Genomic DNA, 19,573 nt, shown 5'->3' with positions numbered 1-19,573 from the left:
TAATTTTCACTTCAGATGCGGAAACATTCGAATCTGCTTTCGCAATGTTTACAAATGTTATACGTATGATTCATTAATCGTTATATGGCTTCGACTACTAGTCGTATACCAGTCAAAAAGCAGTATTATCATGCAGGTAATTACATTAATATTCCTACTTTGTTTCAAGGTGAACTTTAGTATTGGATGTTTACTATGCGCTATTTATCAGTAAGAATAAGTATCATGGAAAGTGTAACGAACACGACAGTAGGACGAGGACTTCCTAAGGCGGCGGGTCGTAGGACTGTCTCTCAGATTTTGAATGTAACGGATTCGCGATAAGTACACGAGAATGGAACCGAAAGAGGTGTACACTAAACAGAATCCCAATGAAAACGCGAATCCTATAAGTCGATTGTTCTTCGGGTAAAGAAAAATTAAATTGATATTTACGATTTAAATTTATCTGTAATTTAAGAATTAATTAATTACGCGTCGCGTTACGTAATTATTTTAATTGGAACAACTGTATTTTAGATGGACGGTGAATTTGTTTCGGAAAGGTGCCAGCAAAAACTTGGTGATAACGGACCTCTATCACCCGCTTAAGGCAGACGAATCCAACAGACTCGGCGACCGACTCACGGAGTAGGCATTTATTATATTTTTCTTCATTCGATTCTGAGCTGTTTAATAAAATAGAAGTAAAAGATACAGACACTTCGAATCAGAGTCCGTTTAATTAGCATTCGAATTTATTCGGTAACTGTTTCTTCTTCTTCTGCAGATCGTGGAAACTGGAACTGACGAAATTGACCAAAGAGAAGCAAACGTCGAACGATAATATCGATGAAAAGCCGAAGAAGAAAGACGTTCCCCGTTTGGAGCGAGCATTGCTGCGCGCATTTTGGAAGGAGTACTTTTTCGTCGGGCTGGTGTCGTTCTTCCAGCACGCGGTGTTCGCCGCGATCCAACCGATCATCCAGTCGAAGATCATCAGTTACTTCAGAATCGACGAAAATGCCGCGTCGATCACCAAAGGCGAAGCTGAAATTTACGGTGGCTGCCTAGTCGTTTGCATCATGATTGTCATTTTTCTGTTGCATCATGCCGATCTGATGTCCCAGCGGGTAGGCATGAAACTGCGTATCGCTGTTTCTGCCCTCGTATATAGGAAAGTACGTACTCGCTTATCTATTTACACGATCGAGGTAGTTGTTTCGAGATAGGCACGTTTCATTTAAGAATCAAAATTCACGCGTAAAATCTGTACGCTCCATAAGAATTTATATCGTTTCTTGTAAAACTGGAGCGTCGAAATCGAAACAAGCTCCGTATGACTTATGTTTAATCAAAGAACGGTCGAGCGAAGTTTCGTTAAAATCCTTTGTTAAATAGATCCACGGAACAAGGAGAAGTCCACGTAGCGCGAGAGTCTCTGGTCGCTTCCATTTTCCATATACTTGGGCGAAAAATGGTCTTTATTACTGAAAACGATACTTTGAAATGAACGCGTTCATTCGGTTCAGAAAAATCGGTCTGGTTTCGATGTTAAGCGTCTTTGATTCTCGACTCAAAAAATGGTAATTCTTGACTTACATAAGTCGTGCATTCGGTATCGATCGGAATAGCGAGCGTTGATTAGAATTGTCCTTCTAGCGAAACCGATAGCGTATTTAGCGAAAGTGCATAGTTCTGTTTAATAATCATAATTCACGACGTACGCCGTCGTCGAGTTATTATCGACGTTTGAATTTTTTAACCGGGTTCCGTCGCTGTTACCTCACCTTTCGGCGTTAAAAAGTGTGGCCCGACTTTGGAAATTCACAGCGGCAAAACGACTTCGTCGTTCGAAAAATTCTCGACGAAACGAAACAAGTGGGAACATTAGGCAAATTTTCAGCGCGTTAAAAACGTAGGAAGTGGGTGTTTTCGTCAGAGTAGAACTTAGTTCAGGCGCTAGGGTAATTATTACGGTGCATATACATAACAAATTCTAATCTATAAGTCTGTTATTATTCGAGATATGATGACGGTGCAGTTTAAGCACCTACATCGTTGCCACTTTTTAGAAGTATATAGTATATAATAATAATCCATTTTCTGTTCTTTGTATACATATATACATTAGATTGTCCCAAAAGTTTCTTTCGTAATTTGGACTCAATTATTTTGTGTGGCAGTGTTTATAGAAATAGACAATCTAATTTCTTAGATATTCATGTTGTAATATTAATGGAGCAAAATGAATCGTGCACAATTCAGTAATGTAACATAAAACATAAACTATTGTGCATGTATTACTTATTGATAAAACGAAAGAAACTTTTGGGACAACCTAATATATCATTAATATATGCCAATCGATTGTTTCACGAAAGGAGAAGGATGTTTGAGGTTTCTGGAGATCCGACAAACGGAATTAGAATTATCTGATAATAACAAGGCAAACAGTAAAGTTCTAGCCGACTGAGTAAACTTTCTTAAACGCTTTGATAAGAGAAGAACCCTAAAACTGTAAAATAAGATTTCGTTTCTGGATTTCACAATTCCAGGTTCTTCTATTCTTAGACGTTTATCACGATGACTTTCGTTTAGCGATTCTGTAATTTTAGAGATTCGAATTGCAGGTTCTGCGGCTGAGCAAAAGAGCATTGACTCAGACGACGTCGGGCCAGATCGTCAATTTCCTCAGCAACGACGTCAGCCGATTCGAGGAGCTATGCTACTATTTGAACTTCGTTTGGATCACACCGTTCCAAGTAACAGTTCATTTCAGTTTCACGCGTTATTGTTTAAAAGCGCTTGGACAGTAAACGCGCTCGTTGATGCAAGTAGAATTCTAGCGTTAACTTTCAAGTAATTGGAAAATGGTTCACAGATCATGATCATCGGCACGATAATGGGGCTCAGGATAGGAATTTCGAGCCTGGTCGGTATAGGAGCCCTCGTCGCGATGGCAGTTCCGGTTCACACCATCTGCGTTCGATTGAGTCGTATACTACGAGAGAAAATCGCCACGCTGACGGACACGAGGGTGCAATTAATGAACGAGCTTGTAACTGGTATAGAGGTAGACCAAGAAGAAAAAAAAACAAATTGTTATATCATCAAGAAGATTACGATTCATGCTAATTAACTTACATTAGCTTATCGGTAGACTTCTTGCTAGGACAACCAATACTTTCCTATGCACCTATTATTATACGAATTAGGAAATATTACTGTAATATTCGCGCCTTCTATACCCAACGATAAAGAGTCAAACGAGAACACGAAACGTAGGCTACGGGATTGGTCGCGTAGATAAAGCGGTCGACTGTGGATCCGAGGATCGTGGGTTCAAATCTTTGTCACCTTGTTTTTTCGTTTAGACTCCTACGTTATATTAAGTTGTCCCGAAAGTTTCTTTCGCGAGTTGCACTCAATTATTTTATGTGGTCGTGTTGAATATAAATGGACGATCTAATTTCATAGATATTCATGTTGTAATAGTAATGGAGCAAAATGAATCGTGCACAATTCAGTAATGTAACATAAAACATAAACTATTGTGCATGTATTACTTATTAATCGAGCGAAAGAAACTTTTGGGACAACCTAATATAAATATTGAACGATACCGATGATGTCAAAATAGAAAATATTATTGAATTTCATTATTTGCCCCTTGGCTACCCTGTATACAGTACAGCGTTGATGCACTGCTCTGTGTACAGTATAACTATAAGTTTATCAGGTATTAATAAGTACCAACAGGTATAACTAGACTGCGGATGTTTATGCATGATAAAATCTTCGCGAACGTGCCTACAAAAATTGAACCTAAATAGGAATTTATTTTATTCTGCAAATATTATAACATGAACTTTACTTTCAATCTTTTTTATATTTTTGCATATCGTGTGCATTCTGTAGGTTCTTGCACGTTCAAATTTCTTATAAATGGATAAAGATCCGCTCTCTGGTAATAACAATTTCTGATTGTTGCTGTAGGTAATCAAAATGTACGCTTGGGAAAAGCCATTCGCGACTATTCTGGCCATTATACGAGCCAACGGAATCAACGTAATACGCCTAGCGGCCTTCGTTCGCGCCGTCTACCTGTCCATCGTAGTGTTCGCCAACCGTACTGCGCTCTTCTTGACCCTCGTTACATACGTTTTAACTGGAAACAAGATTCTGCCCGAGACAACGTTCATGTTGGCGACGTATTTCGAGATGCTCCAGCTCACGGTCACGTATTTCTTCCCGCAGGCTCTGATTATAGCCACGGAGACCATGGTGTCCATCAGAAGGATACAGGTCTGTACTCGAGGATCCATTGCAACAATCGTTCAAATCTACACTCGAGGATCCATTGCGAGTCTGATTTCCTAATCTAGAATTCTTCTTGTTTTCTTTCAGCACTTTTTGCTGCTGGACGAGCAGTCGAGCGAAGAATCGCTGGCCGCCCTGGTTTCAGAGACGAACGGTGTCTCCAAGTTCACGCCGGGAAAGAAAAATAAACAGATCGTGGAGTCCGTCAAGATGACGAACGGTTACCAAACAAAGACGTCGAGCGATATCGAACACGTCGAATCCACGCCGGTTTCTGTTCTACTGAAAGGCGTATTCGCTAACTGGATACCGGAACAGCTGCCGCCAACTTTGTCCTACGTCACGATGGACGTGCAGAACGGGCAGCTGTGCACGCTCATCGGTCCAGTGGGCTCGGGAAAGTCCTCGATTCTTTATCTAATTTTGAAGGAACTTCCAGTGGCGGCCGGACAGTTACGGTTGCGATCCAACAATGTCGAGGATGCCAAGTGGAGCAGAGAATTGTACGTCGTGGACAATCCTAATTTGAGGATCTCGTACGCTAGTCAGGAACCGTGGCTGTTCACGGGGACCGTCAAGGAGAACATTCTCTTCGGACAACCGTACGATAGGGACAGATACATCGCTGTGAGTTCTGCGCCGATTTCAAGGCCGACAGAATTTTTTGGAAATTTGAAAAAGAGAAGAGTCCTCGACGCGTTGGCTGTCGGATTAAAATTCCTGAAATATTTGTACTAAGTTCTTGGTCGCAAGAAGTTTTTTCTCGAAGCTCTCGGAGATTAGATAACGTAACATTTATTGCAGTATTTTAGATTAGATAAAGATATTATTTGTCATAGTATTTTGGATTTAAGCTTTTTGGAGATATCATTCCTTGTAGTAATAATGGTTTCCAAAAGGTCGCAGGTCCTTGACCCGGTTAAGTTCACGAATATCTTTCAGATTTATTTTTATCAAAGCCTTAGCTATGGAAATTCTTCCTAGTTTCTTAATGAAAAGTTGTGGCTGTTTAAGAGTTCCTGAAGAGCTGTTCCTCAGCGTACTTGAGGAAAGGGCGTTTGATTGTGCAGTCTTTGATAGTTTAAACAATATTCAATCGTAGCAGAAACTTTCAAGGATACGGTAAAGACTGGATAAATGCAAGATGACTATTCCAGATATTATTTGTCACAGTATTTTGGATTTAAGCTTTTTGGAGATATCATTCCTTGTAGTAATAATGGCTTCCAGAAGAAGCCTTTGCTATGGAAATTCTTCCTAGTTTCTTAATGAAAATTCGTGGCTGTTTAAGAGTTCCTGAAGAGCTGTTCCTCAGCGTACTTGAGGAAAGGGCGTTTGATTGTGCAGTCTTTAATAGTTTAAACAATATTCAATCGTAGCAGAAACTTTCAAGGATACGGTAAAGACTGGATAAATGCAAGATGACTATTCCAGATATTATTTGTCACAGTATTTTGGATTCAAGCTTTTTGGCGATATCATTCCTTGTAGTAATAATGGCTTCCAGAAGAAGCCTTTGCTATGGAAATTCTTCCTAGTTTCTTAATGAAAATTCGTGGCTGTTGAAGAGTTCCTGAAGAGCTGTTCCTCGCGTTCCAGGTGACGAAGGCTTGCGCCCTGACGAGGGACTTCCAGCAGCTGCCTTACGGCGACATGAGCAACGTGGGCGAAAGTGGTTCGTCGTTGTCAGGAGGACAAAAGGCGCGAGTGAATCTGGCGAGGGCCGTGTACAGGGACGCCGATATTTACTTGCTGGACGATCCTTTGAGCGCCGTTGATTCGCGCGTGGCCAATCACCTCTTCTCCAAGTGCATCCAAAAGTTCCTCCACGGGAAGACGAGGATCCTGGCCACTCACCAATTGCAGTTCATCAAGGAAGCTGACAAGATCGTCGTGTTGGATCGAGTAAGGGTATATGTTAACACGTTGAATCGCCACGTCAGAAAATGAATTCTGAAAGTCGAGAATCAAAGGAAACGAATTCAAATGAAATTCACGAATTTTGATGAGGCAACAAAAATAAATGCCACGATAAACGTTTGATTATGCAGTCGTTAATAGTTTAAACGTTTAAGTTAGAATCTTTTAATAGTTTAAGTTAGATTTTCATGGATTTATCCGGTATTTACTGGATTTGTCTGGCAGTCAACGTGCTAAATGTTTTCCTCCGTTAGACTTCCAATGAGAAGTTGTCGTTACCGTTTCTTCGAAGGGCTGCGTGAGGATGCAAGGATCATACGACGAACTGTCGAGGTCGAACATAGGTTTCTCGGCGATAGTGGACCTCATTCAAACGACCACGGAAACCAAGATGCAAAACGAGATCGCGGAGGCGGAATCGTGTCAGCCGCACGTGGAGAAAATGACGACTAGAAAGAGCCGTCGTAGCAGAGTATCGATAGCGTCGATTGCCAGCAGTGTGGTAATTTATATATTTCAGATAAATTGATTTAAAAATGTAGAAGCTAAAGGTTTTGTTTTTGTATACGCAATTAGAAATGATATTTTATATAATTTATATACTTATATAGTTTAGGATTTACCGATCCTATTCAGATTAAATTTGCTCGATACCTCGCCTACGGAACGAATTTGTTTAATTCCTAGAAGAACTAACGAAATTTATTCTGAAAGTGAAGCGTCGAAGAAAATGAAATTTGAACGAAATACTTGAACTTGGACGGAGTTACAAAAACAAAATACCCGCAGTAAATGTTTGATTACGTAATTTCCAATAGTCTGTCCGACGGTGTTAACAGTGAATCGTTTCAGGTATCCTACAATTTCGACGGCGACGAGCTGGTGGGAGATTTGGACGACGAGATGACAGCGTCCGGACCATTGTCCAATAAAGTCTACAAAGAGTATTTCCTCCAAGGGGGATCCTATTTCGCATTGTTCGGATTGGTCTTCGTGTTCGCCGTATCCCAAGCTGCCACCAGCGGTAACGATTACTGGATCTCTTACTGGACGAATCTGGAGGTCGTAAGAAGATCCACGAGGAACGGTGCCCTGCCCGAAGACAACCGATACGGCTACATGTTCAACAACACGTTCCTATCGAGTATCTTCAGCTTGGACGAGTACGGCCTCTTGCCTACCAATTCCGCCATATACGTCTACGCGTTTTGCATAATTTCCTGTATCTTAACCATCGTCTTGAGGAACGTTCTCTTCATGAAGATGTGCGCGAACGCCAGTCGAAATCTCCATAACATGATGTTCTCGAACATACTGCAGACGACGATGGGCTTCTTTCACAGCAATCCCTCGGGTAACGCGTCCCTGGATATTAAAAACAATATCGTAGAGTATACGTATCTAGAATCTAGTTACATGTACGTACGTTTGCCTGCGCAGGTAGAATCTTGAACAGATTCTCGAAGGACGTGGGCGCCATGGACGAGCTGCTGCCAAAGGCAATTTTAGAGGCGGTCCAGATATTCCTCGTGATCTTTGGCGTTCTGGTCATGGTCGTGGTAGTCAATAACTGGATGAGCATTCCACTGGCGATCCTAGCTGTCCTGTTCTTCTTCATGAGGACGATATATCTGAGAACCACGCAGAGCGTCAAACGCATCGAAGGCGTGGGTAAATAGCCAACTTTAAGCAAATAGAAACCGCATACCAAAATTACTTTCTTTTTTTTGATAAAAATTTCTTACCGAAAATTTTAGCAAAGAGCCCAGTATTTTCTCACGTAAACGCTACGCTGAGCGGCTTGGCGACCATCAGAATCAGCGGGTCGACAGTTAGAAAGTTGATGCAGAGACAGTTCGACCATCTGCAGAACGTGCACACCGGCGCATGGTACATAACATTAGTAACGCACGTGGTGTTTGGTTTGTACCTGGATATAATTGTCTGCGCGTTCGTCGCCTGCATCTGTTTCTCCTTCATTCTGCTGGACTCGGGAGACACTCTTGGAGGCAACGTGGGACTCGCTATATCGCAGTCGTTGATCATAATCGGTTGCCTGCAGCATGGTGTGAAACAGAGCGGCGAAATGGTATCTCAAATAACGTCGGTCGAAAGGATTTTACAATATACACGGCTGCCCAGCGAGGGAGCGTGGGAGAGCGACGCTCCTCCGCCACCAGATTGGCCTAAACATGGTCGCGTGGTGTTGAAAAACGTCAGTCTGAGCTACGAAAAAGACAAGTCTCCTGTTTTAAAGGCGAGTTACGAGTCCCATTGATCCTTGATTTTCTAGTCAATGCTTTGACCGCCATAGATCCTTTCTCTACGAGTTTAGAAAATTTATTCTAAACGCGAGGCGTCGAAGAAATGAAATCTGAACGTTACTCTTGAATTCTGATGATGTTGTAACAAGAAATACAAAATTTCACAAAAGTTAGGCAGTCAACGTATTAGGTTGTCCCATAAGTCTCTTTCGTTTTATTAATCATTAATTCGTACACGATATTTTATGTTTGATGTTACATTACAAAATTGTGTACAATTCATTCCGTTCATTCATTCGTTCCATTACTGTAACAGTATCAATGTCTAAGAAATTAGATTGTCTATTTATATAAACACTGCCACAGAAAATAATTGAATGCAACTCACGAAAGAAACTTTCAGGACAGCCTAATATTAACAGGATGATTCGCTACTTCGTCGTTACGATTCTGGTTATGCATCTCACTGTATCCTCGTTCCTCCCTTGCAGAATCTGAACGTGACGATAGAGCCTGGATGGAAGGTGGGCATAGTAGGCAGAACAGGAGCTGGCAAATCGTCCCTGATATCGGTGCTGTTCCGTTTGTTCGCCGAGGAATTGGACGGAGAGATCGTGATCGACGGAAGAGAAACCAGCACGTTAGGCCTGCACGAGCTCCGTTCCAAGATATCGATCATCCCTCAACAACCCTTTCTCTTCTCCCAATCCCTGCGATACAATTTAGACCCCCTGAACACCTACGACGACGCCTCGCTGTGGGACAGCCTTCATCAAGTGGAACTGAACGATCTTTCTCTGGACCAAATGGTCATGTACAGCGGAAGCAACCTGAGCATCGGACAGAAGCAACTGATATGCTTGGCTAGGGCAGTCCTGAAAAACAATCGCATCCTCGTTCTGGACGAAGCCACGGCTAACATCGACTCGCAGTAACTGTTACTTCGATACAAATTTTAGATGTACACATTGGTAATCCTCTGCAGGAATTTGAAAGGGAAACTTTACAGATAATGAATCGAATTTAAACCTTTCGACTTGGCTGTGTCCTATTCGAATTCGAAGGCTGTAGGAAACATCAAACCTACCGTTTAACTTAAACAAATTTCTTCGATAGAGGGTACGAATATCTATGGGACTGACTGTATGTACCATTAAGGGTCGAAAGGGTTAAATAAAAGTAGTGGATTGCGTATTTGTACAAGCAATGATTACCAGATAATTCGATACTGGATGTTAACATATTTTTGTTTTAGTACGGACGCTTTAATTCAGAGGACGATACGAACAAGGTTCGCGGACTGCACCGTCATCACTGTTGCTCATCGTTTGAACACTATCATTGATAGCGATAAGATCATAGTAATGGACGCTGGCCAAATTGCGGTACGGTTACCTTTCTGTCATCTCTGTCGTCTAAACCTAGATTCGGTAGCGATTTCAAGCACACTATATGACTTGTTTACGTGAACAGGAGTTTGGTTGTCCGTACGAGCTGCTACGCGACAAACCCGACGGGATTTTCTCGGAAATGGTGAACAACACGGGCGTATTGATGGCTCACACCCTTCACGAGCAGGCAAGAATCGCGTGCGAGACGAATAGAGAGCACCAATGCCCCAGGTTGAGAAAACGGAACACCTCTGAAACTGACACGACGGATGATATCACGCAGAGCTCCCTCTAAAGTTGATCTAGAATAATATACTTAATTATCTTGTGACACAACCCTGCTTTAACACGGTGCAGAAAAAAAGATTCGATTAACTTTCTTCCTAAGCTACTTTTATACTCGTGTAGTGTCCAGCTGCTTATTTTTGTTGGAAGTGGTAAAAAAGAAAAAAAGAAAAGAAACATCACTAGATTCACATCACCGCGTCGATAACGTAACGCGTTTTGTCGGTGATACTCGACTCGATAATGTCGAATATTCTGTCGGTACGACAGATCGTTGTGCTAATAACGGTAAGACTCTTTTTTAATATAATCGTGTCGTCAATTTAATATTTAATCGTTGAAACAGTTTAGTAGGATCTAAGTTACTTAAATAGTAGTGAGAATAAATAGATTAAAACGTAGAGCTACTTCAGATTCGTCGTATTTATTTTAAATGAAAATTATTAGCTTGTCCCAAAAGTTTCTTTCGTTTTATTAATAAGTGATACATACACAATATTTTATATCCAATGTTATATTATTATGTCCAATTATTGAATTGTGTACGATTCATTTTGCTCCATTACTGTCGCAACATCAACATCTAAGAAATTAGATTGTCTGTTTGTACAAACACTACTGCACAAAATAATTGAGTGTAAATTACGAAAGAAACTTTTGGGACAACCTAACATGAATACAAATGTATCTCGAAAGAAAATGAAAATTCATTCCTCCTCCGTACCCAGACTTCTCGCCCCTGCGTTTAAAAGTAATCGAACACACAACACCGCGAATAATTCGTCTGTGCAATTTTCCTCGAAGCTCGGAATCGTTGCGAACGTAAAACGTTTGGAGAACCCCTTCTGCAAGACTGTCTAAGCAAACGTATCGAACTCATGTACGCGAATGAATTAATAAAGCAACAAACTCCCAAAGTTTTGGAATCCATTTTAATCCTCTCTTTCTCCGGATGACAATCGAGGGACAAAATATTGTACACGTATTTTATCTGTGTAATGTACAGAGAATTATTACGAGGAGTAATAAAGAAGAGATTTCGAAGAGAAATCATGATCGTAAAATTATAATTCTCACATGTGTTTCGGCAGCTACTTCTACGATCGAGTAGTCGATAATGTTTCTCTTTACTTCTAAATGAGATTATATGCGACCCTTGCGTCGCACTTAAGTCGTAAAAGGCAATAAGTTTCTGTACTCTGTATCGAGAGCGAACCCCTTAGCATCGAGAAATTTCGTCTGTGTTCTACGAACTTTAAACAGACGCGTACGCGCTTCCGCGTGCGAGCCTTGAATACGTGTTACATCCTATGTATGTGTATTATGTTTAGATCATTCGTCTGCTTCTTCATCCTTTCTTTTCTTTTCTTTTCTTTTTTTGTAATTTTCTTTTTCTCGGTAAATTCGTTACTAAAGTAGATTCTAAGTATACTTTGCTCTCCGTAAAATGTACTTCTCTCAAAACTTTGAATCGTTACGTTCTTAGATTAGAATAGTTGAAAAGGAGACGACGCGCTATCATCGAACTCCCCTACGAAGATTTTTCTCTAATATCCGCTACATGTTGAGCTACACGGTCTGCGTAAACCGACAGCCTCCAGATATTCAAATATCCTGAGTACAACAATAAAAATAACACAGCCTATGTCAAATTAGAACTTCCACCTTATGTACATACAACGAAATGAAAATCACAGATCGATTAACAAAAATATCGAATATTATGCATTTACATATGTGTACACATATATATATATATATATATACACATATATGTATGTATGTATGTATGTATGTATGTATGTATGTATGTATGTATGTATGTATGTATGTATGTATGTATGTATGTATATAGTGAATGTTTAATTCTAAAAATAAGAATTACTTTTCAAGATATCGTACACTTGTACGTACCTCGTACACAATAATGAGTGGACTGCGGATTTCTATGAATCAATAGGAAATTTGAACGTGCAAGAAACTACTAAATGCGCGCGGTACGAATTAATATTAAAAAAAAATATCGACAGAAAAGTTCATATCGTAGTACTCGCATAGTAAAATAAATTCCTGTCCGGGTTCAGTTTTTGTAGACACGGAAAGATTTTATTTTGCATAAAGATCCGCAGTCTGGTAACAAATAATATATATATATAGGAAGTACATCTCTCTTTCCTAACTGAAAAATTGTTCAACGGTATACCAAAAGCGTTATTGAAAAAAGACGAACTTCTTAATGCATTCCAGAGAACAATTTACCATTCGAAATGTACAAACATTTCCGGTGCGCAACGTTTTGAAAAATATTGTTCGATTTACTGCGAACACGTGCAATACGTACACGCGTACATTTAAATATAAAACTGCGAATAAATCGATCGTCGAGCAAAAACTACTTTCAAATATAGAATGTACACCTTAAAAGGTGTACGCATCTACGTACGACAAACACGGAGCAGTTCCTTTTCGATTTTCTTCCTCCTCTTCGTTTCAGAAATCTCTTTCAATATCTCGCAAGAAGAATGTGTCGACGACAGTTTTAATAATAAATTCACTTCGCGGCTACTGTCCAAAGCCGACGATCGAGGAGACCGAACCTTAGAAATTGTATACGCATAAAAACAGAAACGATACATTCAGATATCGGAATTAAAAATATTTTAAGCGGACCGTGGTATATGCATTCAGTTCTCATACAGTACGTACTATAATACACGAATGGCTATCTCGTCGAATCTGTTTCACCCAGCGACGTTCCCTTGCAAATTATCGACATTTAATTGTCGCTTATTTCTCCAAAGAATTTGAGAAGTTAAGAGAGACGGTCTTCAACCATCCCAACTTTATCACGAAACTTGAAAGTGTCTCCGAAAACATCCATTGTTCGTATTAATTGTGCACGCGCGAATTTATTTGTTCACCGGACAAATGCAACATTGCAAAGAATTAACGCACCGCGTGAAACAGACTTTGCCCGGCAGATGCCAAACGTTCTAATTTGTATATTCTCTAGAAACTAATTATCGAATACATTAATTTAAATTTTCAAGTAGCACTTACGATACATTTTTGTTTTTGTTTTTTTTTTCCTTTTTTTTTGTCACTTAATTAATGCTTCTCGTAATTTACTTTCAGTCCTTACAGTGGTACTTAAACGTATCCCTTAATTGCGATTCGTGTACGACGATGCACGATGATCGAATTAAAAACTATGTTTGATTCATTTCCAGTGGATTGTAATTCGTGCGTCTAAGATTAAATTCTCCGCTTAAAATATTTAATGACAATGGTTCGTTTATGTAGAATCGTCTAGTTTTAAACGACCTGGTAGGCAAATGTATCCATCTTCGCTTGAATAATATGAATTACTTGTTCACGTAACGGCAATTAACTTTAACAATCCTCTAACGTTATCGAGTGATTTATAATTAGAAATTACGTCGGTTATCTCCCATCACTTTGTGTCACAGCTACGTTGATCCTATTTATTTTTTGTTCTTTTGTTTTTTTGTTAAGTGCAACTATGAACTATAGTACTAAATATTGTATAACAGCGATTTTTATGAGTAACTTTTAGAATATTTGCAGAGGTGTCTTCTACGCCTCACTATTCTATACTTTAATTAGTTCGACTATTTCTTCGATTTTACTTAGCTAATAAGAATATATTTCGCTATTTTTTGTTTGTTTGTATATATATATATATAACGTTACTGTGAGTCAAAGAAATTGGTTTTCAAGTAAATATAAATGCACAATGAAAAAACGTTTGCTAAGTTAGGGTGATCTCTAAAATATCGTTTGAAAATTTGAAAAATATCCTCTTGTATTCGTGGCTCTTCGTAGAAACGGGGAAAACACTGTTATATAATATTGTACCATAAATTTTTGTTAACTAATTCTTCTTTTTTTTTTTGTTTCCTTCATTTTTTTTTCGATCAATTTCTTGTGCGTTGGAACTTCACCTACAATTGTTCCCTTAAATGTATATATTTACGTAATCCTCTACGCTTAGTAAACGGAAAAACGATACGTCAGCATTGCCAGCGCCGAGACATAATCTCCGTGAATTCAGCGAGCTTTTAAATCGAATAAAATTTATTTAAAATCGTACACCTTAAATGTAATCTCTTCAAAACATAGAATTAGATCGATCGAGATGATTAAAAAGCGAAAAGACGTCATAAAAATATCTCCGAACGAGAAAACTCCGAACACATTGAATATATTTAAAATCAATCTTTGGCATCGTTGATAAAATATGTCTATAATAAACAATTAAATTTCCTCGTATAAATTTAAGATATCTCTAGATTAAAATATAAAGATGTCACTTTACATCCCCGATACTTTGTCTATTACCTTTTCTATCGTTGCTAGGAATTTCACAGTTTGCTAATTAAACTTAAAATATTCTTTGGCAGTTACGATGTTCTTTGAGCAATGTGTGTGATACCTTTTAAATTATAGATGTATTCCTGTATATTATATTATTCCCACTTACGACCTCTTTGGTTCGTAAAACATTACACCAGCAAACCAAATTACCCAACGAACGTAACGTAATCGTGTTAATATTATATACAGGTTGTATTTTAACATGTAGAATACGCTTCAGCGGCGGATTGTCGATACGAAAATACCTTGGAAACGAGATGAAGTAGGAAATGTGGTTACATCGAATTGTTTCATTGTTCTTGTATCTGTAATCCACCGCTCGAGTGGGTCCTATATATCTCGATACAGTCTGCATATGATAGTAGAATATTAATAAAAACAGCGATATCGCTACTGCTTTATGTGTCCGTATCTTAAACAAAGGAAACAAAGGTTGCGTTCCTTCTTGTTCGAAGGAACAGAACATGGCTGTATATCGTTAATAAGGTCGTCGTTCTAATGGAATGCTAATTAGTATGGATCCTAGCAAGGTGTATAGCGATAACGGTGTCTAAAAGATGGGAATAAAGAAACATAATTACCGTGGACTAGAAAAGAAAGTACTTGAAGGTGGATTGTGATACCTGGGGACAGTGTTAAGTTAGTGGACGGTGAAGCACATAGAAATATTGCTAAACAGTTGTTTCCCGGTCCACGTGAATATATTCCACGAAACCGGGTTGTTGTTGTCAGGATGCTGCACCGAGAAGTGTCTCTTCTGTTGGCGCCCGTCTCGGTCTATTGCTTTTCTTTGTACCTTTATAGTGAAGTCCCTTTGTACTCGTCTTCGACCTACGAGATAAAGTTGTACGTTATAACAATATTATATTTAAAGAGTTTAAATAGGAACGGAATTACTGTATTCTGGTATTATGATTACCTGCTGATGAGCACAGCGAAAAAGCACGCGAAGGCAGCGATAATTCCAGCAACGCCCGCCAGGACGAGCCATATCTCCGAAGGAAGAAGTCCCAGTAATTTGGCGCCGTTACCGCAATCCGCCTCGTCGTGTCCAGACGGGCAATGAGCTCTTCCGTCGCACCACAGACTCGCAGCGATACAGGCACTCAGTTCAGGACATTTGTGAGGGCAGTCCTTGTGGATCGAGGTTTCGCTTTCTACTTCCCTCTCGGGTAAACGTAACTGTCTGCGCAGCGCGGCTCTGCTCTTGGAGATTTCGAGCCACGAGGCTGCAGCCTGGCCAGATTCCCTCGCGACGAAGTCCAACAGAAGCGCCGGAGGCCTAGGTGGCCCTGGCCATTTCCCTTCGTCGGCTCCTACCAACCACTCTTCGGAGAAAACGTGAACAGTGAACTCCCTCGAGCCCGGTTCCGCGGGGCACACCACCTTCAACAGTTTCGGCGGCCAACCAGAGTAAAGGAGGATTCTGTTGGTAGTCGGGCACTTTACTTGCTCGGTCATCTCCGTTACTGGTAACGGTTCGAGAGGGAGAAACCAACCCCAGGTTAACACGAATAGAGATCTGTTCTCGCGTGCCTCCACCAACCAGGGAAGTCCTTCGCAATAGATGTCTGGTCTGGATAATGGAGGCGCGACGAATCGTAACTCGCCACCTTTAAAAGAAGATAATAATAAAATACAAGTTTACGAGAGAAAATCTGTTAGTATCGATCGACCCTACACGTACCGACACTTTACGGATACCTCATTCCTACCGTAACGGGTCGTTTGACCCTTCGCGAACTAACCGTTGATTTTTAGAAAGAAATTCTTGAATTCTTACAGGAGAGATACGTACCAAAAAGCACATTTTCTATCGATTTCTTTCGAACAAACTAAACGAATTATATTAACTTATGTTACTCTTTCGAATAGCACGAGTGAAAATACGTGAAACAATTGTACATGATTTTTATATCGTGTACAAGAACTGTACACAGAAGTTGCGGTACGTATAGCGTCGATCAAGCGCACGTATAGTAAAGCAATCACCTTCTCCGCGTACTCTCTGCTTCCTGGGGCACTCGGGTGCCCTTACGAGCTCGAAGCTGGCGTAAAAGAAAAGCGTTTCGAAGTCTTCGTACGGCGCTTGCTGGTCGACCAGAAATGTAATTTCCAGAGCCCTGCTCGAGGAAATGTGCGTCAATGGAAGATGAGACGTGTTATCACATAAACAAGCTCTGGGAAGCCTCACGTCCCACCAAGGAGCTTCGTATAAAACTAAACGAGCCTCTCTAGAGCCCACTTCCTGAACACAACGTGGTCGCCCCGTATGAGGATCCGGTTCGCTCGTGCAAACGGTCGACTCTCCCAAGCTGACGTTATGCAACGTCAGCCTGACTCTTTCGTCGACGCCCGCCTCGATTCGATATCTGCACTCCAACTTCGAGGATCCACCTCTGCCGAACAGTCGAACATCCCGCGGTGTCGTGATCTCGCCGCTTCGTACCTTACGCCAGACCCTGCTGCAGACACCGTCGCCCCAAGGCTCGCCAACTTGAACGGTCGAGATAAATTCGTATTGTGCCTGGAATAATGTTGCGTGTCAATACTTTTTTTTACTTTGCTTATAACAAATAACTTAGAACTCTCAATGAACGTACTATTTATGTGCGTCAAAAGACTGCTTATAAACATAGTTAATATCAATAGATTACTTTAAATTACAAAGATATTCAAAGAAAACCGAGCGTACCGATACTTCTTTAACCCGCTGTGAATATCTCCGTTATTTTTCATTCGACGAAGAAAGTCTACTGTGCCGTAATACGTTGAGTTTTGGATGACCTTGCGAGGAGTTACTCACATTAAAATTAACGGTGTGAAGAGCAGTACCGAACATCGTTTCCATACGCAACGTCAGGGACGGCGCAACCGTGATGTAACTTTCTTCATCTTTGCACGGCCTCGTGCTTCTTGTAACGTTCCTGAGCGCCGCGTGGGCGCACAGCTTGGGCGTGTCGTCGCAAAGCGTGGCCATCGGCAATCCGGTAGTCGGCGTGCCGTCCCAAAATATGAATTTCACCGCGCAATTCTTTACGTCCGACTGCGAGCTGGCGTTGTTCTCGACGCTACCCGTCAGATCTCTCTGAGAATACGAGGAAAAATAAATCCACACTCTGTCCCCGGATGATCCCTTGATGTTCCACGTGCAGCTGGAGTTTGGCGGCAGTGCGTGAAGCGGTGCCCGTAGCGTGCCGCTCCTCTTATTAGTACCATTTACAAAAAAGTGACAGCCCTGAGGGCCCTTCGCGTAATCGAGCCCGTCGGAATCGACGTACACCACCTGTATCTCGAGTTCGATACGCAAAGCGGAAGCACCGAGAGGAATGGGTATAGGGGAACTTCTGAACTCCACCTGCATCGTCGGACCTCTGGCAGTGATCCGTGGTAAAGGCCCTCCGCAATATATCAACAAAATCGGATCGTCCGTGCGAACGCCGTCGTGGAAGATTAGACGATCCTTCTCCGGAGGACAGTCTTGCCATACGCTTAAAGTACTATTAGTGGTAGTTATGCCAGCTGGTCCAGCTGGCGTGGATTTCACGGAAATCATCGCGTGCTTGCACGTGGGCACCTCTTGCTGCCTTATAGTGATCATGCAGCTCGCGTTCCTCGGGTACTCCCCGGGATAATTCGGGCTCTGCAACCTGCACTGATTCAGGTGGCACTCGTCGAAGTCTCTCGAGCAGTACGTGCCCGGCACCGGGGAGCCCCGTTCGATCGGTAGTTCTGGTTTCCCCAACCTGGCCACGGCTTCGTTCCGTGCTACGAATCTGTAGCGCAAACGGAAGTCGAACGGTACCATGGGGGGCGCGTGAAACAGTCGTATGGAAGCGGTGACGGCGCTGGTCTCGCTGTAATAAGAAGCTGTCCCTTCTCCGACTCCGCACCACGAACCACCGGTGAAATGTCTACCTAATTCCGCTAACTGTAACGAACCTTCCGGGCAGCTCGCGAGAAAGCTGTCCGTGTTAGGATCTACTCTACCTACGCTGAATGCGTCCCACAACAGTTGCACCAGCTCTCCGTACCCCTGGCCAGCAGCGGTGAACGTTAAATGACAGAAGAAAGGCAGACGTTCCTCTGCGGGTCTAGGAAGATCCAGCTTGTACGTGCGACCCTCTCGGCCGTAATACGTCCGATTGCAGGGAGTACACATCGGTGGCTCGTCGCTGTTATCTCCGCAATCATCTTGCCCGTTGCAGAACGCGTCTATCGGTAGACAATGTCCATCCCTGCAGGTTAACTCGGCCAGACCGCAATCACCACTCGACACGCGGTCTGTCCATCCGAGTAGCAATAGCGACAGGAACAGAGCAGGTACTCGAAACCGTGTAGAACCACCTCCGGCATCAGCTATCTCCTGCGAAAGAAATTGATTAGTTATTTTAACCGTTGGTTGATCGATGCGATTAGAAACGAATTCATTAGCGTTTACTAATCCTTTGACAAGGTTTCACGGGAATGTTTCACACTTTTCGTCGACCGCTTGTGTTAACTGTTCCCGTAAACAGATAACCGTTCATATCCAAGCCTCCTAATCAATTTTAGTAAACTCACTTCGATTGCACTAGTTTACAGCCAAAATGTACTTCAAAATGTAATTCAATGGCAGAATTTTTTTCTTATGTATTTTGGCCCACTAAACTCGAAAATCGCAAGAAAACATTTTTCTATGGATAGGTTTCTTTTTTCAATTTTTTTTTTTCTGACGTCCGATTGAGTCGCGCAAGACGCCATTTTAAAGGTAATAAAATGTTTATATCTCACAAACGGTTCACCTTTGGACCTATGTTTACTCAAGCTTTTTTACTCACAAGGAGAGTGCAGGACCTTCGACTCACCAATTTCATCGAAACTTTGTACACTTGTATTACCTTTAAAATTGCGTCTTGCGCGACTCAATCGGACGTCAGAAAAAAAAAAATTGAAAAAAGATTGAAAAGTTCGTAATTGGTTAGTCGAAGGTCTTGCACTCTCCTAGTCAGCACAGTGTGCCCTATACACCAT

General features: G+C 41.4%; 2 protein-coding genes across 3 annotated transcripts in view; one reads left to right on the top strand and one right to left on the bottom strand.

The window, feature by feature from the left end:
* The first annotated feature begins 231 nt into the window (after positions 1-231).
* On the top strand, positions 232-10,339 carry LOC128878631 (ATP-binding cassette sub-family C member 4-like). Its single transcript, XM_054126975.1, has 15 exons — positions 232-408; positions 520-630; positions 770-1,160; positions 2,613-2,744; positions 2,864-3,055; positions 3,979-4,287; positions 4,390-4,929; positions 5,902-6,207; positions 6,515-6,724; positions 7,075-7,576; positions 7,663-7,893; positions 7,980-8,479; positions 8,978-9,417; positions 9,742-9,871; positions 9,960-10,339. The coding sequence occupies exons 1-15, from the start codon at positions 335-337 to the stop codon at positions 10,170-10,172; spliced, it is 4,281 nt and encodes a 1,426-aa protein (XP_053982950.1). The 5' UTR covers positions 232-334; the 3' UTR covers positions 10,173-10,339.
* A 3,192-nt stretch (positions 10,340-13,531) lies between these two features.
* LOC128878633 (uncharacterized) overlaps positions 13,532-19,573 on the bottom strand; it is an 8,617-nt gene continuing 2,575 nt past the window's right edge. Inside the window, exons 1-5 of one of the 2 annotated variants that reach the window (XM_054126978.1) lie at positions 19,441-19,566; positions 17,367-18,926; positions 16,553-17,087; positions 15,480-16,173; positions 13,532-15,391 (exon numbers count right to left, since the gene is read on the bottom strand). In XM_054126978.1, coding sequence (XP_053982953.1) covers positions 15,289-15,391; positions 15,480-16,173; positions 16,553-17,087; positions 17,367-18,722 — 2,688 coding nt within the window. In that variant the 5' untranslated portion in view covers positions 18,723-18,926; positions 19,441-19,566 and the 3' untranslated portion in view covers positions 13,532-15,288. Of the gene's footprint in view, positions 15,392-15,479; positions 16,174-16,552; positions 17,088-17,366; positions 18,927-19,440; positions 19,567-19,573 lie in introns of those variants that run through there. The other variant, XM_054126977.1, reaches the window with a different exon arrangement.

The sequence above is a fragment of the Hylaeus volcanicus genome, chromosome 6 (assembly GCF_026283585.1).
Source record: "Hylaeus volcanicus isolate JK05 chromosome 6, UHH_iyHylVolc1.0_haploid, whole genome shotgun sequence".
Classification (NCBI taxonomy): domain Eukaryota; kingdom Metazoa; phylum Arthropoda; class Insecta; order Hymenoptera; family Colletidae; genus Hylaeus; species Hylaeus volcanicus.
The sequence above is the reverse complement of the archived record's forward strand: the minus strand, read 5'-3'. Positions and strand labels throughout refer to the sequence as shown.